General features: G+C 45.2%; 2 protein-coding genes across 2 annotated transcripts in view; both read left to right on the forward strand.

Annotated features, from left to right (window-relative positions):
- Nucleotides 1-27,002, forward strand: part of LOC115187372 (high affinity choline transporter 1) — a 301,018-nt gene that overhangs the window by 148,833 nt on the left and 125,183 nt on the right. The gene's annotated exons all lie outside the window — the stretch shown is intronic.
- Nucleotides 186-26,671, forward strand: LOC115187379 (CD5 antigen-like). Its single transcript, XM_029746454.1, has 8 exons — nucleotides 186-379; nucleotides 23,440-23,469; nucleotides 23,701-24,009; nucleotides 24,439-24,744; nucleotides 24,870-25,151; nucleotides 25,620-25,931; nucleotides 26,035-26,123; nucleotides 26,251-26,671. Exons 1-8 carry the CDS (start codon nucleotides 343-345, stop codon nucleotides 26,383-26,385), a joined length of 1,500 nt encoding a protein of 499 aa, XP_029602314.1. The 5' UTR covers nucleotides 186-342; the 3' UTR covers nucleotides 26,386-26,671.

Genomic DNA, 27,002 nt, shown 5'->3' on the forward strand with positions numbered 1-27,002 from the left:
GTCCTTACCGACTTGCCAAAACTATAGATTGTTAACAATAAATGTGTGCAGTGGTTTAAAAACTAGTTTTAATGACTCCAACCTAAGTGTATGTAAACTTCCAACTTCAACTGTATGTGAAACTTTGCTGCTCTGTCAGCAGTTTCCTGTGGGTGTTTTCAGAACAGATCAGTTTGCTCTATTTAGCTGAGCTCAACCACTGATCTAAGAGAAGTTTTTCACACCACTGAAATAAGGAAGTAATGAGAGAGAAGTCATTTTGCCTAGCAGTATTTTCCATTCTTCAGTCCTCTCTACGACAGTAGACTGTATAGCTCAGTGGAGCTCCAGTTAGAGACAGATATGATACCTGCAGTGATGATCCTGTTCTGGACCACAGGTAGGATGCTGATATACACTTGTGACAGTTACTGAGATATGTTTTAATATTGTAAGATATGTTACCATTTGCAGGGCTAGTAAAAGAACATGCAACTGGAAGCAGACAGTAGAAATGTGTCTCAAAGCAGGACAATGATGTGATGACCTGTAAATGTACTTTACTGTAGCCCAACTGTCCATCTGGGGACAGGCACTAATGTCAGTTAAGTTGTGATGGTGTCATGCATCTGACTGTTGTATATTCAGTGTGTCAATGATTGATTGTATCTGTCTCTATGTAAATGCATAAGAGTATATTTTATGTATCTATTTAATATTGGTCTGATGTTAGAGCAGGAGAAGGGGGGAGTGTCGATGCCAGAGTTCTGTGACCTGAGTCAAGATCAACAGGCCTGATGCTACATGTCAGGAAGAGAGAGAGAACGAGAGAGAGGAAGGAGGGGGTGGGGAGGGCAGAGAGAGAGGGGAGGGGACAGTGTATCGCCGAGGGAAGTAGGCATGATGAGGGTACTGCAGCACCCCCTGAAAAATAAAAAAATACATATATAATTTAGAATTTTTTGTAAACTTACTGGAAAACATTTTTTCACCCTAGTAGTTCAGTACTGTATCAGCGGTCTGATATAGCCTTCTGTAGCGAGCCCAAAATAAACTTCTTACTTATAGGGGCGGCAGGTAGCCTAGTGGTTAAAGTGTTGGGCCAGTAACTGAAAGGTTGCTCGATCGAATCCCCGAGCTGACAGGGTAAAAATCTGTTGTTCTGCCCCTGAATAAGGCAGTTAACCCACTGTTCCTAGTCCGTCATTGTAAGAATTTGTTCTTAACTGACTTGCCTAGTTAAATAAAACTATAGGCCTACATCATCATCCTGTCTGCATCCTAATCCCTACCTGTAGTCTACCTACCTCTGGTATAATGCATTTCCACCTCTCACTCCATCAGTGTTGCTCTGTCTGCATCTTAATCCCTACCTGTAGTCTACCTACCTCTGGTATAATGCATTTCCACCTCTCACTCCATCAGTGTTTCTCTGTCTGCATCCTAATCCCTACCTGTAGTCTACCTACCTCTGGTATAATGCATTTCTACCTCTCACTCCATCAGTGTTGCTTGTCCAGCTTCCTGAATTAAAAGATGAACAGATCAATATTGCAGGCATAACATCATTAAATATTGCTAAGTTATTTAGCTATAGTGTGGATGTAGGGCTGGTTTTAGTATATAATGAGCACCCAGATGCTGCGTAGCAAACACAATTATATCAGACAGACAAGCTGGCCCAGGGGAAAGAGAAAATGCTTGCTGCCTCCACGATGTTACAATATGAATATTCTCAGAGTTGTCTTGTTGATACTAAATGTTTCAGTTTCTCCGAGCCGCCTCGTTCATTTATACAATGTTTCAATATTATCAGAGCCACCTTGTTGATGCAATGCTTCAGTATTCACAGAATGTTTCCTTTCCCTGGTAAATAATGCAGACAGGCAGATACATAATGAGCTGGGTGCAGACATCATAAGGAACATCTCTGAAGGCACCGAGGTAAAGCTAGTTTCAAGTTGGATATTCAACGGATATTCGCGCTTTCAAACCTCAATAGCTTTTCAACCACTTGAGCCACGGACTCCAAATAAGTGTCATGATGTTGGAAAAAATGCACACAACATTGCACAGGTCTTATTTTCACGATTTGGACGTTAATTCACTTTCCAAAGCAAATAAACATGTGGAAATGTGAGCAGCATTTTGTATTCCTAGTTGAATTAGTTAGGGAGCGTAAACAAAGTACAAAAACATTTTTATATTCAAATTTCAGTATCTCCTTGATCATGTGACCTACTTGACTCAAACAAGGTTCAGAATGTCCACTGATTTATTGCACACCCTTTATTTTGTCCATTTTCATCTCACATGATTTTACATTAATTTTTCCAAATGTAGAATTTCAATAGCTCCTTGGTCATGTGACCTAATGACTTCAAACAAGGTTCAGTATGTCCACTGATATAATGGAATTCTGATTTGTTATAGGCAAAAGAATACACAGGCCAAATGTGTATGCTATTTTCCTTATCACTATAATCTAGTAGTAATTTAGTAGTAGAGGTAATTTCCTTTGTGCCCCATTCTACACACAGCCTAAATTATAGGCACTGAACCATTTACAGGACAATAATAAAAGTAGCATATAGGATCCAACCCTATCACAGAGTGAATAAATGTAGAGCGTTTGTAGACTTTAAGAAAAAAATATTAAGTGACAGTTTCATCAGTATGTGCTTAAAGAAAGTCATATCACAAAGATCACAGAGGGACAGTCACCACAAAATAATTACAATTTCGCAAATAAACACTGGCGTGACAGATGTGCAGAAGATGAATGTGCAAGTAGAGATACTGGGGGGCAAAGGAGCAATAAAATGCTAAATATAAATAACAATATGGGGATGAGGTAGTTGGATGGGCTATTTACAGATGGGCTGTGTACAGGTGCAATGATCTGTAAGCTGCTCTAATATCTGATGCTTAAAGATAGTGAGGGAGATATGGGTCTCCAGCTTCAGTGATTTTTGCAGTTCTTTCCAGTCATTGGCAGCAGAGAACTGGAAGGAAAGGCGGTCAAAGGACGAATTGGCTTTGGGGTGACCAGAGAGATAAACCTGCTGGAGTGTGTGCCCATGGATGGGTGCTGCTATGGTGACCAGTGAGCTGAGATAAGTCGAGGCCTTACCTAGCAAAGACTTGTAGATGACCTGAAGTCGGTGGGTTTGGCGACGAGTATGTAGTGAGGGCCAGCCAACGAGAGTGTACAGATCGCAGTGGTGGGTAGTATATGGGGCTTTGGTGACAAAACGGATGGCACTGTGATAGACTGCATCCAATTTGCTGAGTAGAGTGTTGGAGGCTATTTTGTAAATGACATTGCCGTCTGGAAGGAGAGTTTACAGTCTAACCAGACACCTAGGTATTTGTAGTTGTCTGCATATTCTAAGTCAGAACCGTCCAGAGTAGTGATGCTAGGCGGGCTGGCAGGTGCGAGCAGCGATCGGTTGAAGAGCATGCATTTGGTTTTACTTGCATTTAAGAGCAGTTGGAGGCCACGGAAGGAGAGTTGTATGGCATTGAAGCTCGTCTGGAGGTTAGTTAACAATGTCCAAAGAAGGGCCAGAAGTATACAGAATGGTGTCATCTGCGTAGAGGTGGATCAAAGAATCACCAGCAACAAGAGCGACATCATTGATATATATACAGAGAAAAGAGTCGGCCCGAGAATTGAACCCTGTGGCACCCCCATAGAGACTGCCAGAGGTCCGGACAACATGCCCTCCGATTTGACACACTAAACTATCTGAGAAGTAGTTGGTGAACCAGTTTAGGAAGTCATTTGAGAAACCAAGGCTGTTGAGTCAGCTGATAAGAATGCGGTGATTGACAAGAGTCGAAAGCCTTGGCCAGGTCGATGAATACGGCTGCACAGTATTGTCTTTTGTCGATGGCGATTATGATATTGTTTAGGACCTTGAGTGAGGCTGAGGTGCACCCATGACCAGCTTTTAAACCAGATTGCATAGCGGAGAAGGTACGGTAGGTTTCGAAATGGTCAGTGATCTGTTTGTTAACTTGGCTTTCGAAGACCTTAGAAAGGCAGGGTAGGATAGATATAGGTCTGTAACAGTTTGGATCTAGAGTGTCTCCCCCTTTGAAGAGGGGGATGACCGTGGCAGCTTTCCAATCTTTGGGGATCTCAGACGATACGAAAGAGAGGTTTAACAGGCTAGTAATAGGGGTTGCAACAATTGCGGCGGATAATTTGAGAAAGAGGGGTCCAGATTTTGCAGCTCTTTCATAACATCAGGTATCTGGATTTGGGTTTAAGGAGAAATAGGGAGGCTTGGGCAAGTTGCTGTGGGGGGTGCAGAGCTGTTGACCGGGGTAGGGGTAGCCAGGTGCAAAGCAAGACCAGCCGTAGAAAAATTCTTGTTGAAATTCTCGATAATCGTAGATTTATCAGTGGTGACAGTGTTTCCTAGCATCAGTGCAGTGGGCAGCTTGGCGGAAGTGCTCTTATTCTCCATGGACTTTACAGTGTCCCAGAACTTTTTGGAGTTTGTGCTACAGGATGCAAGTTTCTGTTTGAAAACGCTAGCCTTTGCTTTCCTAACTGCCTGTGTATATTGGTTCCTAACTTCCCTGAAAAGTAGCATATCGCGGGGCTATTCGATGCTAATGCAGTACGCCACAGGATGTTTTTGTGCTGGTCAAGGGCAGTCAGGTCTGGAGTGAACCAAGGGCTATATCTATTCCTGGTTATACATTTTTTTGAATGGGGCATGCTTATTTATGATGGTGAGGAAAGCACTTTTAATGAATAACCAGGCATCCTCTACTGACGGAATGAGGTCATTATCTTTCCAGGATACCCGGGCCAGGTCGATTAGAAGGGCCTGCTCACTGAAGTGTTTTAGGGAGCGTTTGACAGTGATGAGGGGTGGTCGTTTGACCGTGGACCCATTACGGACGCAGGCAATGAGGCAGTGATCGCTGAGATCCTGGTTAAAGACAGCAGAGGTGTATTTAGAGGGCAGGTTGGTCAGGATGATATCTGTGAGGGTGCCTGAGTGTACGGATTTGGGGTTGTACCTGGTAGGTTCCATGGTAATTTGGGTGAGATTGAGGGCATCTATCTTAGATTGTAGGACGGCCGGGGTGTTACGCATGTCCCAGTTTAGGTCACCTAACAGTACAAACTCTGAAGATAAATGGTGGGAAATTAATTCACATATGGTGTCCAGGGCGCAGCTGGGGGCTGAGTGGGGTCTGTAACAGGCGGCATCAGTGAGAGATTTATTTCTGGAAAGGTGAATTTTTAGAAGTAGGAGCTTGAATTGTTTGGGCACAGACCTGGATAACATGACAGAACTCTGCAGGCTGTCTCTGCAGTAGATTCTAACTCCACCCCCTTTGGCAGTTCTGTCTTGGCGGAAAATGTATACACATACATAGAGGCATTTTTCAGCTATGATTTTACCACTCAGAATCCAGAATGGATTTGACAATGGGGCCAGCACAGGACGTAATACACCTTTACAACAATCTACTTTTTGGTCTTCTTATCTGGTAAACTGCTACTATGTGTCAAGAAAAGAGCCCCAATTTGGGGTTAGTGTACTCCAGTAAAAAAGGGCTGGTTTAGATTAAAAACTATTGACGTGTCCCCCTTCATAGGGGCATGAGAGACTAGTCAGTGGTAGAATTGAGTTGGCACTTTATTGGCCCAAAGACCCACAGACCCACAAGGTTGAGGGTGTCAATTGAAAGTCAAAGGGTGTGAAAATGGACAAACTAAAGGGTGTGCAATATCGAAGGGTAGTCAGTGGACATTCTGAACCTTGTTTGAGTCCAGTAGGTCATATGACCAATGAGCTATTGAAATTTTACATTTTGAAAAATGTATGTAAAATCATGTGAGATGAAAATGGACAAACTAAAGGGTGTGCAATGTGTAGGCCCACTGAGTGGACATTCTGAGTACTTCCGGCGCCGACAGAGATGGCCGCCTCGCTTCGCGTTCCTAGGAAACTATGCAGTATTTTGTTTTTTTTCTGTGTTATTTTTTACAATGTTACCCCAGGTAATCTTAGGTTTTATTACATACAGTCGGGAGGAACTATTGGATATAAGAGCAACGTCAACTCACCAACATTACGACCAGGAATACGACTTTCCTGAAGCGGATCCTCTGTTTGGCCTACCCAGGACAATGGATCGGATCCCAGCCGGCGACCCAAAACAACGGAGCCGTAGAAAGGGCAGACGGAGCGGTCTTCTGGTCAAGCTCTGTAGACAGGCACATCGCGCACCGCTCCCGAGCATACTACTCGCCATCGTCCAGTCTCTTGACAACAAGGTAGACGAAATCCGAGCAAGGGTAGCTTTCCAGAGAGACATCAGAGACTGTAACGTTCTTTGTTTCACGGAAACATGGCTCACTCGAGACACGCTATCTGAGTCGGTACAGCCACCTGGTTTCTTCACGCATCGCGCCGACAGAAACAAGCATCTCTCTGGTAAGAAGAAGGGCGGGGGGGTATGCCTTATGATTAACGAGACGTGGTGTGATCATAACAACAAACAGGAACTCAAGTCCTTTTGTTCACCTGACTTATAATTCCTCACAATCAAATGCCGACCGCATTATCTACCAAGAGAATTCTCTTCGATCATAATCACAGTCGTGTATATCCCCCCCCAAGCAGACACATCGACGGCCCTGAAAGAACTTCATTCGACTATGTAAACTGGAAACCACATATCCTGAGGCTGCATTTATTGTAGCTGGGGATTTTAACAAGGCTAATCTGAAAATAAGGCTCCCCAAATTCTATCAGCATATCGATTGTGCGACCTGGGCTGGTAAAACCCTGGATCATTGTTATTCTAACTTCCGCGACGCATATAAGGCCCTCCCCCGCCCTCCTTTCGGAAAAGCTGACCATGACTCCATTTTGTTGCTTCCAGCCTATAGACAGAAACTAAAACAGGAAGCACCCGCACTCAGGTCTGTTCAATGCTGGTCTGACCAATCGGATTCCACGCTTCAAGATTGCTGCGATCACGTGGACTGGGATATGTCCGCATAATGTCGAACAACAACATTGACGAATACGCTGATTCGGTGAGCGAGTTTATTAGCAAGTGCATCAGTGATGTTGTACCCACAGCGTCTATTAAAACATTCCCCAACCAGAAACCGTGGATTCATGGCAGCATTCGCACAGAACTGAAAGCGCGAACCACTGCTTTTAATCAGGGCAAGGTGACGGGAAACATGACCGAATACAAACAGTCTAGCTATTCCCTCCGCAAGGCAATCAAACAGAGCTAAGCGTCAGTATAGAGACAAAGTAGAGTCACAAATCAACGGCTCAGACACGAGAGGTATGTGGCAGGGTCTACAGTCAATCACGGACTACAAAAGAAAAACCGGCCCCGTCGCGGACCACGACGCCTTGCTCCCAGACAGACTAAACAACTTCTTTGCTCGCTTTGAGGACAATACAGTGCCACTGACACGGCCCGCTACCAAAACCTGCGGGCTCTCCTTCACTGTAGCCAATGTGAGTAAAACATTTAAACGTGTTAACCCTCGTAAGGCTGCCGGCCCAGACGGCATCCCCGGCCGCGTCCTCAGAGCATGCGCAGACCAGCTGCCTGGTGTGTTTACAGACAAAGTCAATCCATCCTTATCCCAGTCTGCTGTTCCCACATGCTTCAAGAGGGCCACCATTGTTCCTGTTCCCAAGAAAGCTAAGGTAACTGAGCTAAATGACTACCGCCCTGTAGCACTCACTTCCGTCATCATGAAGTGCTTCGAGAGACTAGTCAAGGACCATATCACCTCCACCCTACCTGACACCCTAGACCCACTCCAATTTGCTTACCGCCCCAATAGGTCCACAGACGACGCAATCACCATCACACTGCACACTGCCCTAACCCATCTGGACAAGAGGAATACCTATGTAAGAATGCTGTTCATCGACTACAGCTCAGCATTTAACACCATAGTACCCTCCAAACTCGTCATTAAGCTCGAGACCCTGGGTCTCGACCCCGCCCTGTGCAACTGGGTGCTGGACTTCCTGACGGGCCGCCCCCAGGTGGTGAGGGTAGGTAACAACATCTCCACCCCGCTGATCCTCAACACTGGGTCCACACAAGGGTGCGTTCTCAGCCCTCTTCTGTACTCCCTGTTCACCCACGACTGAGTGGCCATGCACGCATCCAACTCAATCATCAAGTTTGCAGACGACACTACAGTGGTAGGCTTGATTACCAACAACGACGAGACGGCGTACAGGGAGAAGGTTAGGGCCCTCGGAGTGTGGTGTCAGGAAAATAACCTCACACTCAATGTCAACAAAACAAAGGAGATGATCTTGGACTTCAGGAAACATTGACGGGACAGTGGTGGAGAGGGTGGAGAGTTTTCAGTTACTCGGCGTACACATCACGGACAAACTGAAATGGTCCACTCACACAGACAGCGTGATGAAGAAGGCGCAGTAGCGCCTCTTCATCCTCAGGAGGCTGAAGAAATTTGGCTTGTCACCAAAAACACTCACAAACTTTTACAGATGCACAATCGAGAGCATCCTGTCGGGCTGTATCACCGCCTGGTACGGCAGCTGCTCCGCCCACAACCGTAAGACTCTCCAGAGGGTAGTGAGGTCTGCACAACGCATCACCGGGTGCAAACTACCTGCCCTCCAGGACACCTACACCACCCGATGTCACAGGAAGGCCAAAAAGATCATCAAAGACAACAACCACCTGAGCCACTGCCTGTTCACCCCGCTATCATCCAGAAGGCAAGGTCAGTACAGGTGCATCAAAGCGGGGACCGAGAGACTGAAAAACAGCTTCTATCTCAAGGCCATCAGACTGTTAAACAGCCATCACTAACATTGAGGGGCTGCTGCCAACATACTGACTCAACTCTAGCCACTTTAATAATGGAAATATTTATGTAATTCATTTATCACTAGCCACTTTAATCAATGCCACTTCAATATAATGTTTACATACCCTACATTACTCATCTCATATGTATATACTGTACGCTATACCATCTACTGCATCTTGCCTATGCCGTTCGGCCATCACTCATTCATATATTTTTATGTACATGTTTGTTTTCATTCCTTTACACTTGTGTGTATGAGGTGGTTGTTGTGGAATTGTTAGATTACTTGTTAGATATTACTGCATTGTCGGAACTAGAAGCACAAGCATTTCACTACACTCGCATTAACGTCTGCTAACCATGTGTATGTGACAAATAACATTTGATTTGAACCTTCATTGGAGTCAGTAGGTCACATGACCAAGGAGCTGTTGAAAATCTACATTTTGAAGGATTCATGTAAAATCATGTGAGATGAAAATGGACAAACTAAAGGGTGTGCAATATAGAAGGGTAGTCAGTGGACATTCTGAACCTTGTTTGAGTCCAGTAGGTCATATGACCAATGAGCAACTGAAATTCAAAAATGTAAATAAATGAAATGGTGCAAGATGTAAATCGACAAAAAAAATGTGTGCAATGTGTGTCTATGCCATCAAGAACCAGTTGTGGAAAAATAGCTATTGAAATTAGAAAAATGTGATTTGTCACTATGTTGACAGTCCCTAACTGCTGTTGGTGGAGGTAAGGAAAACTACAGGCGAATATCCTTTCAATATCCAACCTGAAACTGTCTTTACCGCGGTTTTGAATGCAGAGCAACAATTTTGGTGGGAAGCACCTGAGACAATGACACTGTCATAGTACACTATATGAACTGCTCCACAAGGGTGACTTCATATACATTATAGCAGGGGGTCAACAACGCTTTTCATGAGTTCCAATTTACAATTGATCCTACCATTTCTAAAGATCTGCGTGACTGTAATTATTTCCATATAAGCATTTTATGCTACTCAACTGTGCCCAAAAAATGTTAACTGCCCACAAACTGAATATTTGTAGCTGGCTACTAGACAGAAACGTTGTCCATTCAACCACAGGCCACGGAGCCCCACTATGCATTGCCTTCCTGTATGGAGTCGCTGTCCAATCAGCAGTGCAGCCTTAAGGTAAAGTTAAATATTGTATTGTTTTTGTTCATTTCTGAGTGATGTTCTATCGATTGCAAGCGTCATTTCATGTTTTCATGTGTATCTGAGTTATTTGCTTTCAAGCAGGCTGAAATATGTCCGGTATGACAAAGCACCGTGATAAAGTCTCACTACACTGGAAGTTAATAGGAATATGACTTTTAGATCGCCAAAACGTTATTCATACAGATTTCAATACTGGACGATATAACTCAGGAGGTCTTCTCTCGAATGAGCCATTGATCATATTTTTGTGATATTCCTGCCTTGGGAAATTGGTAATTTAACGGAGGGTCTAACACGTTTCTCCTATTTGTCTGCCTCTATAGTCCAGGGTGCATTGCGTGGTGCCTTTGCCAGAGATATTATAGAAAGGAGATTCCTATGTATAACGCCCTTCCCAGCAGACTGTCGACCAATCACGTTCAGGTTGTCATGCTACGTCCGTGGTTGCTAAGCTAATCGTCACGTAATGCCTTCTCATAGTCAGTATGTCGAGAAATGTGGCTATTTTCTTCGAAAGTACGTAATGCCACGATTCCAAAGCTGTATGATACTACAGATAGCAAGTTAATTTATGTACTTCTTGTTGACTAAATTCGTGTTAATGTTGGGTTTTTGAGCTAGCGCCCAGTAGACTCCCATTCACTCCGTGAAGGAGAGCGCCTCCTGTCCCAGAATCGCCCAGAATGCACCGCGTGGGACAATGACGTGGAACGGGCAACGTTTCCCATCTCCTCAGAAGTATCTCTGCCGTTGTGATTTAAACTCCACTCTGTGAGACACATCGATCTGCAGGTTGAACATGGTGAGATTGTTGACCCATATATTGATAGTGCAGTGTGTTTAGGCGAGAGGATTGCATTGTGGATTGTGTACTCTACTTGAGCTGCAACAGATTTCCTCAACGATGTTTCATATTTCTACCAACCTTATTATAATGCCAAAATGAAAATCTGTGAACAAAAATGATTGTTCTCACATATTAGAGTAATTTAACACAGTAAATAAAGAATGACTGGTTTTGGGTGGATTTTTCCTTTAATGTGTAGATTTTCCTTTTGTATTTCATGATTTTCTTCATTCTTTGGTTGAGTCTGTTTGTCGTTACTCGTCCTTGTCGATTGTAGTTCTAAGTAATTACTTTGATGTCTGCCTTTTATTTCAATACATGTGTAGGATTTATCTGGCACAGTTTACATTCACAGTCAGCTGTTTTATGCTCCGGTTAGTATCACATTGATATTGGTATTTGAAGTCAGCCTTTGACACTTGTAAACTCAATTTTAAAAAAGTCCCTTTTTCAGGACCCTGTCTTTCAAAGATAATTCGTAAAAATCTAAATAACTTCACAGATCTTCATTGTAAAGGGTTTAAACTCTGTTTCCCATGCTTGTTCAATGAACCATAAACAATTAATGAACATGCACCTGTTGAACGGTCATTAAGACACTAACAGCTTACAGACGGTAGGCAATTAAGGTCACAGTTATGAAAACGTAGGACACTAAAGAGGCCTTTCTACTGACTCTGAAAAACACCAAAAGAAAGATACCCAGGGTCCCAGCTCATCTGCGTGAATGTGCTTTAGGCATGCTGCAAGGAGGCATGAGGACTGCAGATGTGGCCAGGGCAATACATTGCAATGTCCGTACTGTGAGACACCTAAGACAGAGCTACAGGGAGACAGGACGGACAGCTGATCGTCCTCGCAGTGGCAGACCACGTGTAACAACAAAAATCAGATTTCTGTATTGTATTTCTATAATTTCATCAATGCAACGAAACATAATACATTCATATTATAATGGAAGTTAAACTTAAAGCACCATCGTACAGCAGAGTAGTCACGGGGTGCGTCATTCTCTCCAGGATGCGCTGGAGGTAAAATAAACGTTTAATCATGAATGCTCATTATGTATTTGTAGCCTACTTATCATTTTGATACTAGGCTAATATAGCTAATATAGACACTTACAGCATGTGTTGCCTTCATTATAAGGCTTATATAAGGCTATTCATTTTTTTGCGGCTCCAGACAGATTTGTTTTTTGTTTTTTTGGTCCAATATGGCTCTTTCAACATTTTGGGTTGCCGACCCCTGGGTTAGCTGCTCAGATAGCTGATGTTTAAAGTTAGTGAGGGAAGTAAAAGTCTCCAACTTCAGCGATTTTTGCAATTCGTTCCAGTCACTGGCAGCAGAGAACTGTAAGGAAAGGCGGCCAAAGGAGGTGTTGGCTTTGGGGATGACCAGTGAGATATACCTGCTGGAGCGCACGCTATGGGTGAGTGTTGCTATGGTGACCAGTGAGCTGAGATAAGGCGGAGCTTTACCTAGCATAGACTTATAGATGACCTGGAGCCAGTGGGTCTGGCGACGAGTATGTAGCGAGGGCCAGCCGACTAGAGCATACAGTCGCAGTGGTGGGTGGTATAAGGGGCTTTGGTATCAAAGGCTTTGGCGGCATGAGTGAAGGAGGCTTTGTTGCGAAATAGAATGCTGATTCTAGATTTGATTTTGGATTGGAGATGTTTGATATGAGTCTGGAAGGAGAGTTTACAGTCTAGCCAGACTCCTAGGTATTTGTAGTTGTCCACGTATTCTAAGTCAGAACCGTCCAGAGTAGTGATGCTGGACAGGCGGGCGGGTGCAGGTAGCTATCAGTTGAGGAGCATGCATTTAGTTTTACTAGCGTTTAAGAGCAGTTGGAGGCCACGAAAGGAGTGTTGTATGGAGTTGAAGCTCGTTTGGAGGTTTGTTAGCACAGTGTCCAAAGAAGGGCCAGAAGTATACAGAATGGTGTTGTCTGCGTAGAGGTGGATCAGAGAATCACCAGCAGCAAGAGCGACATCGTTGATATATACAGAGAAAAGAGTCGGCACGAGAATTGAACCCTGTGGTACCCCCTTAGAGACTGCCAGAGGTCCGGAAAACAGGCCCTCCGATTTGACACACTGAACTCTGTCTGCCTGTATATAGCCTCGCTACTGTTATAGCCTCGCTACTGTATATAGTCTCTCTACTGTATATAGCCTCATTACTGTATATAGTCTCTCTACTGTATATAGGCTCTCTACTGTATATAACCTCTCTACTGTATATAACCTCTCTACTGTATATAACCTCTCTACTGTATATAGTCTATCTACTGTATATAATCTCTCTACTGTATATAGCCTCTCTACTGTATATAGTCTCTCTACTGTATATACCCTCTCTTTTGTATATAGCCTCTCTACTGTATATAACCTCTCTACTGTATATAATCTCTCTACTGTATATAACCTCTCTACTGTATATAACCTCTCTACTGTATATAGCCTCTCTACTGTATATAGTCGCTCTACTGTATATAGCCTCTCTACTGTATATAACATTTCTACTGTATATAGCCTCTCTACTGTATATAATCTCTCTACTGTATGTAGTCTGCCACCATGTAATGTCTGTTTAGGGCCAAATAGTCTTGGGGTTTTTATATTTTTGGAGAGAATACTTTTTTATCTGAGAGATATTAGAAAGATCAGGAAACACATGTTTTTTTCTACGTGTATTTAACCCCTTATTTGTGGAACTAAACTATTTCCATATATACTTCCATAAATGTGTTAAACTGGTACCAGGAGACCTTCAGATGAGTCTTGTAAAGCTTGTGGACGTCCTAGATCATAACAACCTGTACATGTTCCTGAGAGACTCACCTTTCCATAGTGGGGTCATGTTAGTGTGTCCTAGATCATAACAACCTGTACGTGTTCCTGAGAGACTCACCTTTCCATAGTGGGGTCATGTTAGTGTGTCCTAGATCATAACAACCTGTACGTGTTCCTGAGAGACTCACCTTTCCATAGTGGGGTCATGTTAGTGTGTCCTAGATCATAACAACCTGTCCGTGTTCCTGAGAGACTCACCTTTCCATAGTGGGGTCATGTTAGTGTGTCCTAGATCATAACAACCTGTACGTGTTCCTGAGAGACTCACCTTTCCATAGTGGGATCATGTTAGTGTGTCCTAGATCATAACAACCTGTACGTGTTCCTGAGAGACTCATCTTTCCATAGTGGGGTCATGTTAGTGTGTCCTAGATCATAACAACCTGTACATGTTCCTGAGAGACTCACCTTTCCATAGTGGGGTCATGTTAGTGTGTCCTAGATCATAACAACCTGTACGTGTTCCTGAGAGACTCACCTTTCCATAGTGGGGTCATGTTAGTGTGTTGTCCAAACGGTTCTGACACTACAGACAGAAGTTGGCAGATGGACTGTATGACTTCAGACGATGCTTATGGGGTCGTAGAGCAAAACGGAGAACATCATCATGTTCCTGAGTCTCATCTTTCCATAGTTTACAGGCCAAACTGATCAGACGTTATAGATATTATTGTGAGAAGACCCATTTTCGTAATGTTTCAAGGTCTGACAAACACAGTTCTAGCTCTGTGACCTTTCACCTCAGATGAGGAATGGAGATATTGGTGGATGTGCTGGATTGAGATGTAATAAATATCTCTAGTTTAAACAGGTGGATTTTGATGGGGATTGTTTTTTAATGTTAATTACATTCCTACAGGTTCACTGAAATGGTATTCTAAGGGTTAAATGGTATTCTAAGGGTTAAATGGTATTCTAAGGGTTAAATTGTATTCTATGGGTTAAATGGTATTCTAAGGGTTAAATGGTATCCTAAGGGTTAAATGGTATTCTAAGGGTTAAATGGTATTCTAAGGGTTAAATGGTATTCTAAGGGTTAAATGGTATTCTAAGGATTAAATGGTATTCTAAGGGTTAAATGGTATTCTAAGGGTTAAATGGTATTCTAAGGGTTAAATGGTATTCTATGGGTTAAATGGTATTCTAAGGGTTAAATGGTATTCTAAGGGTTAAATGGTATTCTAAGGGTTAAATGGTATTCTAAGGGTTAAATTGTAAATGAAAAGAGCATCGACCAAACATGGATTGTGTGTGGGGGGGTACAGAGATGTGGTAGTCATATAATAATCATGCTGTGGTCTACATTTTGTTCATCATCAAGCAGACCAGATCATTAGAGATGGTGGGAGAGCCTGTTAGGCTGTTTAAAATGGAACAATATAATTTATATACTGTAGCATGAGACTAATACCTCTATATACATTTTAACAGGATTTGAGTGACGTTTTCTAAATTGTTTTATAATAAATATATATATATATAATACATTTTTCACTGAGACATCATGGCGTGTACATCAATTTAAATCCCAACTTGTAAGGAAAGTATAAATAATAAAACATCAACAATGTATTGGACAGGCCTATGAGGTGTAAAGGTCTGTCTTTCCAAGACATTCTGTTCATCTGCAAGCAGACCTGGTGATTCTAGATGGTGGGAGAGCCTGTTATTTAAAATGGAAGAATATAACTTACTGTAGCCTATATAATGTAACAATGACAATAATCCCTTCATATATACTGTAGTTGAAGGTTATTTTAGTGTCATAAAAAGTGTTCATTAAAATATTGTCTGTGAGTATAACAGAACTGATATGGCAGGTGAAAACCTGAGGAAAATCCATCCAGGAAGTGGGATGCTTTTGATGTGAGTGTTTTTCCATTGAAAGCCTATTGACCATATAAGTGGATAGGACCCAGATTGCGGTTCCTATGGCTTCCACTAGATGTCAACAGACTTTAGACATTGTTTCAGGCTTGTATTCTGAGAAATGAAGAAGAATGAGAGCATTTCATGAGGGTCGGTCGAATGAACCAGAGCTTTTTGCGCGTTCGACCGGGAGTGCGCCCTCCATTCTTTTTCCTTTGTATTGAATATGCTATTGTCTGGTTGAAATATTATTCATTATAAAGTCAATAGACAACCTGAGGATGAATAAAAAACATTGTTTGACGTTTCCACGAACTTTACCGGTACTATTAGCATGTATTCTACTGTTGTAACCGCCTTTGAGCCAGTGGATTACTGAACAAAACACGCCAACAAAACAGAGTTTTTGGGATATAAAGAGGGACTTTATCGAACAAAACAAACATTTATTGTGTAACAGGGACTCTTGTGAGTGCAACCAGATGAAGTTCATCAAAGGTAAGTTATTCATTTTATCGCTATTTCTGACTTTCGTTACTCCTCTACTTGACTTGAATTTTTTTGAATGCGTGGCGCTGTCCTCAGATAATCACATGGTATGCTTTCGCCGTAAAGCCTTTTTGAAATCTGACACAGCGGCTGGATTAACCTCTCTGGGCAAGGTGGGACGTGATCGTCCCACACTATTCAACAGCCAGTGAAATCGCATGGCGCGAAACATGAAACTTAAAAAATACCATAATTCCAATTTCTCAAACATACAACTATTTTACACCATTTGAAAGATACACATCTCCTGAATCCAACCATGTTGTCCGATTTCAAAAAGGCTTTACGGTGAAAGCAAAACATTAGATTATGTTAGGCTACCACCACAGCAAAAAAACAAGAACACAGCCATTTTCCAAACAAAGCTAGCCGTCCAAAAGCAGAAAAACAGCTAAAATTATGTACTAACCTTTGACGATCTTCATCAGATGATACTCCTAGGACATTATGTTAGACAATACATGCATTTTTTGTTCTATCAAGTTCATATTTATATCCAAAAAAACCATTTTACATTGGCGCGTGATGTTCGGAAAATGTATTCACCCCAACATTGTCGGTGAATAGGCACATCAATTTACAGAAATACTCATCATAAACGTTGACAAAATATATTACAATTAATTAAATAATTAGAGATGAACTACTCCTTTGTGCAGCCGCATTGTCAGATTTCAAAATAACTTTACGGAGAAAGCACATTGTTCAATATTCTGAGTCCCCAGCCCCCACCATCAATGCATGCTATACAGTTAGCCATTCAGCCATGGCTTCACCAAAACTCTGAAATATGTTAAAAATATTTCCTTACCTTTGCTGATCTTCGGCTGAATGCACTCGGAAGGACTCCCACTTCCACAAGAAATGTTCATTTGTTCGATAAAGTCCATAATTTATGTAGAAGTAAATCCGTTTTGTTCGCGCGTCCAGATCAACATTCCAAAATGCATGAAGCCCGACTATCCACCGTCGATGAAAAGTTATAAAGTTCCCTCAGCATTTGTAGAAACATGTCAAACCATGTTCACAATCAATCTTTAGGGTGTTTTTAATGTAGAATTTCGATAATATTCCAGCCGGACAATAGCAGTTTCATTACAGAAGAATAAGAAAAATGGCTAACCCTTCGTGAACGCGCGCCACACCACTTACTGTTCCGGGTATTATTCAATTGTATTGTAGAACCCTCAAACGAGGTTAAAATGACTGTTGACATCTAGTGGAAGCCTTAGGAAGTGCAAGTTGACCCCACAGACACTAGTTTCAATAGAACATAATTTGAAATGACTACAGCCCTCAGAGTGCCCACTTCCTGACTGGATACCTCTCAGGTTTTTGCCTGCCATATAAGTTCTGTTATACTCACAGACATCATTCAAACAGTTTTAGAAACTTCAGAGTGTTTTCTATACAGATCTACTATAAATATGCAAATATTTGACTCTGGGCCTGAGTAGTAGGCTGTTTAATTTGGGTACATTTTTTATCCAAACTGCTCAATACTGCCCCCGGTCCCAGAAAGGTTAACAAGAAGTTAATCTTTATTTTGATGTATAACACTTGTATCTTCATGAAAGTTTATTATGACTATTTCTGTAATTTGTATTTCACGCTCTGCAATTTCACCGGATGTTGGCCAGATGGGACGCTAAAAGGTTAAAAGGTTAAAGGTTAAAACAAATCAGGATGCTTGGTGGATGGATTCAGTGTAGATGTTCTGCTGTGTATCGAGGGGTTCATATGAAAGTGGTAGATTTGTAATTCTATACAAGAGAAAGTTCTGGATTACTTTTCTGTGGGTGACCTCAGGCTACGGTCTATGACAATTCAGCTACTTTGTTAACAGTCCAACAACTGTCACCTTATGTAAGAACTGATTTACTCTGATTGGACTAGATCCATGTTGATGTGAGACACGTCTGATTGGACTAGGTCCATGTTGAGGTGAGACACGTCTGATTGGACTAGATCCATGTTGAGATGAGACACGTCTGATTGGACTAGATCCATGTTGAGGTGAGACACGTCTGATTGAACTAGATCCATGTTGAGGTGAGACACGTCTGATTGGACTAGATCCATGTTGAGGTGAGACTCGTCTGATTGGACTAGATCCATGTTGAGGTGAGACTCGTCTGATTGGACTAGATCCATGTTGAGATGAGACACGTCTGATTGGACTAGATCCATGTTGAGGTGAGACTCGTCTGATTGGACTAGATCCATGTTGAGGTGAGACACGTCTGATTGGACTAGATCCATGTTGAGGTGAGACACATCTGATTGGACTAGATCCATGTTGAGGTGAGACATGTCTGATTGAGACACGTCAACATGGATCTAGTCACACGTTCCAACTATTTAAGTCTGAGGATGATTAAAACCAAATGTGGTGCTGCTATGTTGTGTGTTATCTTGAATACCAGGCAGATGTTGGAGTACAGAATGAAATGGAGAGGAGAGTGGGGAGGAGAGGAGAAGAGAGGGAGAGAAGAGGAGAAGAGAGGGGGAGAAGGGCAGAGAGGGGATAAGAGGGGGGAGAAAAGGAGAGGCGGATAAGAGGAGGAAGATAGGGGCAGAAGAGTAGACGAGAGGGGCAGAAGAGGAGAAGAGTAGAAGAGAGGGGGAGAAGGGGGCAGAAGAGGAAGGGGGGGGAGGGGAGGGGAAGGAGAGGAGAGGAGAGGAGAAGGGGAGAAGAGGAAGAGAAGAGGTCAAGGGGGAGGGGAAGAAGAGGAGAGGGGGAGATAAGGGGAAGAGAGGGGGAGAAGAGAGACTGGGAGAAAGGAGAGGAGAGGGTAGGAGAAGAGGGGGGGAAAAGAGGAGAGGGGAGAGGGGAGGGGAGGAGAAGAGAAGAGAGGAAGAGAGGTGGAGAAAATGAGAAGAGAGGGGGAAGAAGGGGGGAGAAGAGAGGGGAGAAGAGGAGAGGGGAGAAGTTGGGCAGAGGAGGATGGGGGTGAAGTGAAGGAGAGGGGCAGAAGAGGAGAAGAAAGGGGGAGAAGAGAGATATCGAGAAGAGGAGAGGGGGAGAAGAGAAGGGGAGGGGGCAGAAGAGGAGAAGAAAGGGGGAGAAGAGGAGAGGGAGAGGGGGAGAAGAGGAGAAGAGAGGGGGAGGAGTTGGGAGAAGAGGAGAGGGGGAGAAGAGTCAAGGGGAGAAGAGGTGAGGGGGGAGAAGATGAGAGGGGGAGAAGGGGAAGAGAGAGGGGGAGAAGAGCGACTGGGAGAAAAGGAGGGGAGAGGGGGAGAAGAGGAGAAGAGAGGGGGAGAAAGAGAGACTGCAAGAAGAGGAGAGGGGGAGAAGGGGGGAGAAGAGGAGAAGAGAGGGGGAGAATTGAGGGGGAGAAGAGGAGTGGGGGAGAAGGGGGGAGAAAAAGAGGAAGAGAGGGGGAGAAGAGGAGAGGGGGAGAAGGGGGAGAAGAGGAGAGGGGAGAAGGTGGGAGAAGTGGAGAAGAGAGCCTGGAAGAAGAAGAGAGGAGAGGGGGAGGGTAAGAGATGGAGAGGGGGAGACGAGGAGAAGAGGGGGGAGAAGAGGGGGAAGAGAGGTCCAGAAGGGTGGAGAAGAGGAGAGGGGGAGAAGAGTATAGCGGGAGGGGAGAAGGTGATAGAAGAGAAGAGAGGGAGAAGAGGTGAAGGGGGAGAAGATGAGAGGTGAAGAAGGGGAAGAGAGAGGGGGAGAAGAGGAGAAGAGAAGAGAGGGGAAGAAGAGGAGAGGGGGAGAAGAGGAGAAGAGAGGGGGAGAAAGGACTGGAGAAGAGGAGAGGGGGAGAAGAGAGGGGGAGAAAGTAGTGGGGGAGAAGGGGTGAGAAAAGGAGAGGGGAGAAGGGGGAGAAGAAGAGAGACTGGAAGAAGAGGAGAGGGGGAGGATAAGAGATGGAGAGGGGGAGACGAGGAGAAGAGAGGGGGAGAAGAGAAGAAAAGAGGGGGAAGAGAGGGGGAGAGGAGAGGGGTGAGAAGAAGAGAGGGTGAAGGGGGGAGAAAAGGTGAAGGGAGGGGGAGAAGAGGAGGGGGAGAAGGGGGAGAAGAAGAGAAGAGAGGGGCAGAAGGGGGGAGAAAATGAGAAGAGAGGGGGAGAAGAGGAGAGGGGGAGAAGGAGGGAGAAGAGGAGAAGAAAGGGGGAGAAGAGGGGTAGGAGAGTCGAGGAGAAGAGAGTGGGAGAAGATGAGATGGGGGAGAAGAAATGAAGAGGGGGAGATGAGGAGAAGAGAGTGAGATAAGAGGGGGGAGATGAGAGGGGGAGAAGAAGAGAGGGGGAGAAGAGGAGAGGACCTGGGAGAAGGTGGGAGAAGAGGAGAAGGGAGAAGTTGGGCAGAGGAGGATGGGGGTGAAGTGAAGGAGAGGGCAGAAGAGGAGAAGAAAGGGGGAGAAGAGAGATATCGAGAAGAGGAGAGGGGGAGAAGAGAAGGGGAGGGGGCAGAAGAGGAGAAGAAAGGGGGAGAAGAGGAGAGGGAGAGGGGGAGAAGAGGAGAAGAGAGGGGGAGGAGTTGGGAGAAGAGGAGAGGGGGGAGAAGAGTCAAGGGGAGAAGAGGTGAGGGGGGAGAAGATGAGAGGGGGAGAAGGGGAAGAGAGAGGGGGAGAAGAGCGACTGGGAGAAAAGGAGGGGAGAGGGGGAGAAGAGGAGAAGAGAGGGGGAGAAGAGAGACTGCAAGAAGAGGAGAGGGGGAGAAGGGGGGAGAAGAGGAGAAGAGAGGGGGAGAATTGAGGGGGAGAAGAGGAGTGGGGGAGAAGGGGGGAGAAAAGAGGAAGAGAGGGGGGAGAAGAGGAGAGGGGGAGAAGGGGGAGAAGAGGAGAGGGGAGAAGGTGGGAGAAGTGGAGAAGAGAGCCTGGAAGAAGAAGAGAGGAGAGGGGGAGGGTAAGAGATGGAGAGGGGGAGACGAGGAGAAGAGGGGGGAGAAGAGGGGGAAGAGAGGTCCAGAAGGGTGGAGAAGAGGAGAGGGGGAGAAGAGTATAGCGGGAGGGGAGAAGGTGATAGAAGAGAAGAGAGGGGAGAAGAGGTGAAGGGGGAGAAGATGAGAGGTGAAGAAGGGGAAGAGAGAGGGGGAGAAGAGGAGAAGAGAAGAGAGGGGAAGAAGAGGAGAGGGGGAGAAGAGGAGAAGAGAGGGGGAGAAAGGACTGGAGAAGAGGAGAGGGGGAGAAGAGAGGGGGAGAAAAGTAGTGGGGGAGAAGGGGTGAGAAAAGGAGAGGGGAGAAGGGGGAGAAGAGAGACTGGAAGAAGAGGAGAGGGGGAGGATAAGAGATGGAGAGGGGGAGACGAGGAGAAGAGAGGGGGAGAAGAGAAGAAAAGAGGGGGAAGAGAGGGGGAGAGGAGAGGGGTGAGAAGAAGAGAGGGTGAAGGGGGGAGAAAAGGTGAAGGGAGGGGGAGAAGAGGAGGGGGAGAAGGGGGAGAAGAAGAGAAGAGAGGGGCAGAAGGGGGGAGAAAATGAGAAGAGAGGGGGAGGAGGAGAGGGGGAGAAGGAGGGAGAAGAGGAGAAGAAAGGGGGAGAAGAGGGGTAGGAGAGTCGAGGAGAAGAGAGTGGGAGAAGATGAGATGGGGGAGAAGAAATGAAGAGGGGGAGATGAGGAGAAGAGAGTGAGATAAGAGGGGGGAGATGAGAGGGGGAGAAGAAGAGAGGGGGGAGAGGAGGGGGGTAGAAGGGGGGGAGAAGAGAGGGGTGAATAGAGGAGAGGGGGAGAAGAGGAGAGGGATGGAAGAGGAGAGGGGTGAGAAGAGGGGGAGAAGAGAGGGGGAGAAGAGGAGAAAAGAGGGGGAAGAGAAGAGGAGAGGGGGAGGAGAGGGGTGGGAGGAGAGGAGAGGAGAGGGGGAGAAGAGGAGGGGGGAGAAGGGGGGAGGAGAGATGAAGAGGGGAAGAGAGGGGGAGAAGAGGAGAGGAGAGGAGTGGGGGGAGAGGAGACGAGAGGGGGAGAATAAAAGAGGGGGGAGAAGAGGAGAGGGGGAGATTAAAAGAGGGGGAGGAAGAGGAGAGGGGGAGAAGAAGTGAAGAGAGGGGGAGAATAGAGGGGAGAAGATTAGAGGGGGAGAAGAGAGGGGAGAAGATTAGAGGGGGAGAATAGAGGGGAGAAGAGGAGAGGAAGGAGATGAGAGGTGATGAGAGGAGAGGGGGAAGGACAGGAGAGGGGGGAGAAGAGGAGAGGGGGAGAAGAGGAGAGGGGGAGAGGGGAAAAGAGAGGGGGAGAAGAAGAGAAGAGAGGGGGAGAATAGGAGAAGAGAGGGGAGAAGAGTAGAGGGGGGGAGAATAGAGGGGATAATATGAGAGGGGGAGAAGAGGAGAAGAGGAGAGGGGGAGAAGTGGAGAAAAAAGGGGGAGAAGAGGAGAGGAAAGGGGGAGAAAAGGATAAGATAGGGGGAGAAGGGGGGTAGAAAAGGATAGGGGGAAAATAGGAGAAGAGAGACTGGGAGAAGAGAAGAGGAAAGGGGGAGAAGAGAGATGGAGAAGAGAGGGGAGAAGAGGAGAGGGGGAGGGGAAGAAGAGGAGACAAGAGGGGGAGAAGAGGAGAGGGTGAAGAGGAGAGGTTGGGAGAAGAGGAGAGGCGGGGTGGAAGAGGACACGGGGGATAAGAGGAGAGGAGAGGGGGGAGTAGGGGAGAGGAAAGGAGAGGGGGAGAACGGTAGAGGGGGAGGAGAGAAGAGAAGAGGAGTGACATGAGGTGGAGAAGAGGAGTAGAGAGGGAGGGATAGGGGTGTGAAGAGAGGGGGAGAAGAGTGGGAAGAAGAAGAGAGGAAAGGGGGAGAAGAGGAGAACAAGGGGTAGAAGATGAGAGGGGAGAGGAGGGGAGGTGGGAGAAGAGGAGAGGGGAGGGGAGAGGAGGAGAAGATGAGAGGGGAGATAGGGGGAGAAGCGGATAGAGGGGGAGGAGAGGAGTTTGGGGATTATGAAATTTGACGATCTGACTTGGAAAGGTGGAATCCTATGATGGTGCAATGTTGAAAGTCACTGAGCTCTTCATTAAGGGCATTCTACTGCCACTGTTTCCTATGGAGATTGCATGGCCGAGTGCTTGATTTTATACATATGAAGTCATGTGGCTGAAATAGAATCCACTAATTTGAAGGGGTGTCCACATACTTTTGTATATATCGTGTATGTACACATGGGTGTTGTTGCACCATACCAACGATAAGCCTGTCTTCCCCATCACATCATGAAAGGTCATGTTGATGTTCATTTAACCTCTGTCTCTCTCTTCCTCTGACTCCTACCTTTCTCCTTTGTTTCTCTCTATCTCTCTGTCTCTTTCTCTCTCTTTCTCCTCTGTCTCTCTCTTTCTCCTCAGATCTCCAGGCTCAAAGCGTCAGTCCACCAGGTAGGTAGAGTATAAATCTACAGTGATTATAGCAGTTCAATATTAGTCAACTTTATTATCCCACATGGAGAAATTCATGTGTCCATACAAACCATTCTAAACCCCAATAACAAGTAGTGTTTTATGGAACTACTAATACTTGTCAACCACAAAGCACTACTGCTGTTAGAATAACACAATCACTGTCATCATCTGTCCTCACCACTGTGTTTTCCTCTCTGCTGTTTACAGCTCAATACTCAGTCAGACTGGTGGATGGGACCACTTCCTGTTCTGGGACAGTGGAAGTCTTCTACAGAGGAGAGTGGTTGGGTCTATGTTCTGAGTGGTGGAGCATGAAAGTGACTAAGGTTTTGTTTAGGGAGCTGGACTGTGGGAATGTTGTATCTGAATCTAGAGGACCTCTGTTTGAAGATGGAAGAGGAGGAGTCAGAATATTTAGCAGATGCAGGGGACATGAGTCTTCTATTACTCAGTGTGACATCATAGGAGGACGTGGTGCCTGTAATGGTAGATATTATCATCATGTGACCTGTTCAGGTAAGAGACTGGTCATATTGAGAGATTTATTTATACATTATACAATATTACCATGTATCATGTTTTATGTGTTTTTTATTTCATTTAAATAGAGGGACAGATGTCAGATGTATTTAAACATTATATTTGTGTTTGTCATATTGGTTTATGGGAGATGTTCATGGGCAGATCATTGTAGTTCAGATGGTACTGAAGTGAAGCTGCCTGATGGATGTCCAGCTGTTTATTTTCTATAAAGTGAAGTGAACTTATTCCTGTCTCCTGCCTGCATTATTCCCAACCCTATCCTGAGTGACTAAGAACCCATTTCTACCTCTTACAGTATCAAACACAGCAAACTACAATCTTTTATCCAACATATTTGTGTTTAGTCCTTGACAGTGTCATCAACAAAACTGATTGAATGTTCAACCAAGTCTTTTTCTCCAGAGTCTGTGCGGCTTGTGGATGGAGCTGGTCTCTGCTCTGGGAGAGTGGAGGTGAAGTCCAATCAGTCCTGGGCCTCAGTGTGTGAAGCTGACTTTGACCGGCAGGATGCAGAGGTAGTCTGTGGGGAGCTTGGCTGTGGGGCTCCTGCAGCTCTACAGGGGGGGCTCTATGGAGAAGGTGAGGGTCAGACCTGGGATAATGAGTTCCAGTGTAAAGGCAAAGAGTCCCTTCTCCTGGACTGTGACACCTCAGACAGAGAAAACAACATCTGCCTACCTGGTAATGCTGTTGGACTCACCTGCTCAGGTAAGAAACAGTTTGTCTCTCAATCAACATTGTTTCTCACCTGGAGTGAAGAATATGAGAGACAATATAGGTGTGTTTTAGTGAGAAAATAGTAAGATTACTGTCTCTCTCTTTTCTTTTCTCAGAGCCTGATGATGTGAGGCTGGTGGGAGGAGGCAGTCGCTGTGCTGGTGGAGTGGAGCGGTACGACCAGGGAGAGTGGAGGACTGTGGGATCTGGAGACTGGGCCAGGACACGTGTAGCTGCAGTAGTGTGTAGACAGCTGGGTTGTGGCTCCGCTGTTTCAGTACTACCTGGAAACACCACTGGAGCACATGGACTTGTCTGTGATGGTACTGAGTCTGCACTGAGGGAGTGTGTGATAACATTTGATCGCCATTCTGGACTCACAGTGATCTGCTCCTCAGGTGATAACAACATATTATAATTACATTCAACTGATTTCCTTCATTAATACAACTTCCTCTGCACCTCTCATGATGACTGTTTAGCTTGTCAGTCTGCTTTACTAAATAGATCACTCAGTCAAGTAGGAATCAAATACTACTTAAATATCCCAGAATGCTTTTGTATTTGAGTGTTATCTCAGTGAACGTCTCTACTCACTATCACTGTCACATGTCATGTTATTGTCATATCTAAATGAGGAAGGTAGTTGAGGAGCTACGTTTTCTTTTTCTCTCCTCTTGTTCCAGATGTCCTGCTTAAGCCTGATATCAACATATGTTGTCTCAGTGACTGTAGGCCCACTACTCATGTTGCCCTGTGAGGGAGGGTGGCTAGCACTGTTACATGCTGATGTTATTGTCATATCTATAGGAAACTAGTTGAAGAAGGTTTTTCTTGTTTTTTCTTGTTCTCTTTTATTGATACAGTCCAGCCTGAAATCTTCCTGACTGACTCAATGGGAGGGGTCTCCAGGGGCCACCAGGGGCCCGAGGTGTTCAGGGGCTACAGCTTCACCATCACCTGCTCCACTCAGCCACAGTACCCAGGAGGCTCCTTCCTGCTCACGTTCACCGGCTCCAACAGAACCCAGACCCAGCCAGCTGTCAATCACTCTGCTGCCTTCCTCTTCCCTGCTGCAGATGACTCCCACCAAGGGAACTACAGATGTGTTTATGACAATTATGGTTTCTCTCATAACTTCTCCTCTGAGAGTGAGCTCCTCTCCCTCACCATCACAGGTAACTGAACATAAACCAGACTTATAACTTTGTCACTGACAGATTTCCCACAGATCTATCTGATGATGATCAGTCCCCTCATCAAAGGTGTTTCTGTTTGCAGCCTCTCCTCTGCCAGCCTTCATCATCAGACACGTTGTAGTGCTGCTGATCCTACTGACAGCCATCACCACCTTCTACCTGTACTACAAGGTAAAGACATTTACTCAGACGTTACAAGTCATTTAAACTAGAGGGAGAGGGTGAGGGGGAGAGGGAGGGAGAGAGAATGGAGATACTAGAGAGTAAATGTCTGACTGTTGGTGCTGTGTCTCCCTAGCCCACCAGGAGGCAGAAGAGAGTGAACAGGGTGAGCAGCATGGATCTTTATGTCAATGCCATGGAGATGGTCTCTCTGAGCTCCAGAGCTGAAGCTGGACCGGGAGAGGAGAGAGCAGCCCAGGGGACGGAGTAGGACTAGAATGAAGCTGACCCTACATGCTGATCTTAGGTCAGTTTTGTGTTTTAAATGGATGGTCAGCAGTGGACTGGTGTTTAAAATGTGGTGATAAACCTGAAGTGGTTCTAATTTTAATAACAAGTTCAGAATTAGTTTATCTTTCTAGAACCTTGGAAGAAATCTAAAAGGAGTGACTGTAACCACCATTATTCCTTTAGTTTGGTTTTTACCACCAGAGAAACATGGGGTTCTGGGAAACATGGGGTTCTGGGTAACATGGGGTTCTGGGTAACATGGGGTTCTGGGTAACATGGGGTTCTGGGTAACATGGGGTTTTGGGTAACATGGGGTTTGGGGTGACATGGGGTTCTGGGTAACATGGGGTTTTGGGTAACATGGGGTTTGGGGTGACATGGGGTTCTGGGTAACATGGGGTTCTGGGTAACATGGGGTTCTGGGTAACATGGGGTTCTGGGTAACATGGGGTTCTGGGTAACATGGGGTTTTGGGTAACATGGGGTTTGGGGTGACATGGGGTTCTGGGTAACATGGGGTTCTGGGTAACATGGGGTTCTGGGTAACATGGGGGTTTGATTATTTTAAGAGAGTAGCTCAATTACTGTCTGTTTTGT

Source organism: Salmo trutta, unplaced genomic scaffold (genome assembly GCF_901001165.1).
Source record: "Salmo trutta unplaced genomic scaffold, fSalTru1.1, whole genome shotgun sequence".
NCBI lineage: Eukaryota > Metazoa > Chordata > Actinopteri > Salmoniformes > Salmonidae > Salmo > Salmo trutta.

Excerpts from the sequence above, each read along its gene's own strand:
- LOC115187379 (XM_029746454.1), top strand. The coding sequence starts at position 343 with ATGATACCTGCAGTGATGATCCTGTTCTGGACCACAG. Across the intron at positions 24,010-24,438 it reads TCATCATGTGACCTGTTCAG|AGTCTGTGCGGCTTGTGGAT; the intron begins GTAAGAGACTGG and ends CTTTTTCTCCAG. Across the intron at positions 26,124-26,250 it reads CCTTCTACCTGTACTACAAG|CCCACCAGGAGGCAGAAGAG; the intron begins GTAAAGACATTT and ends GTGTCTCCCTAG.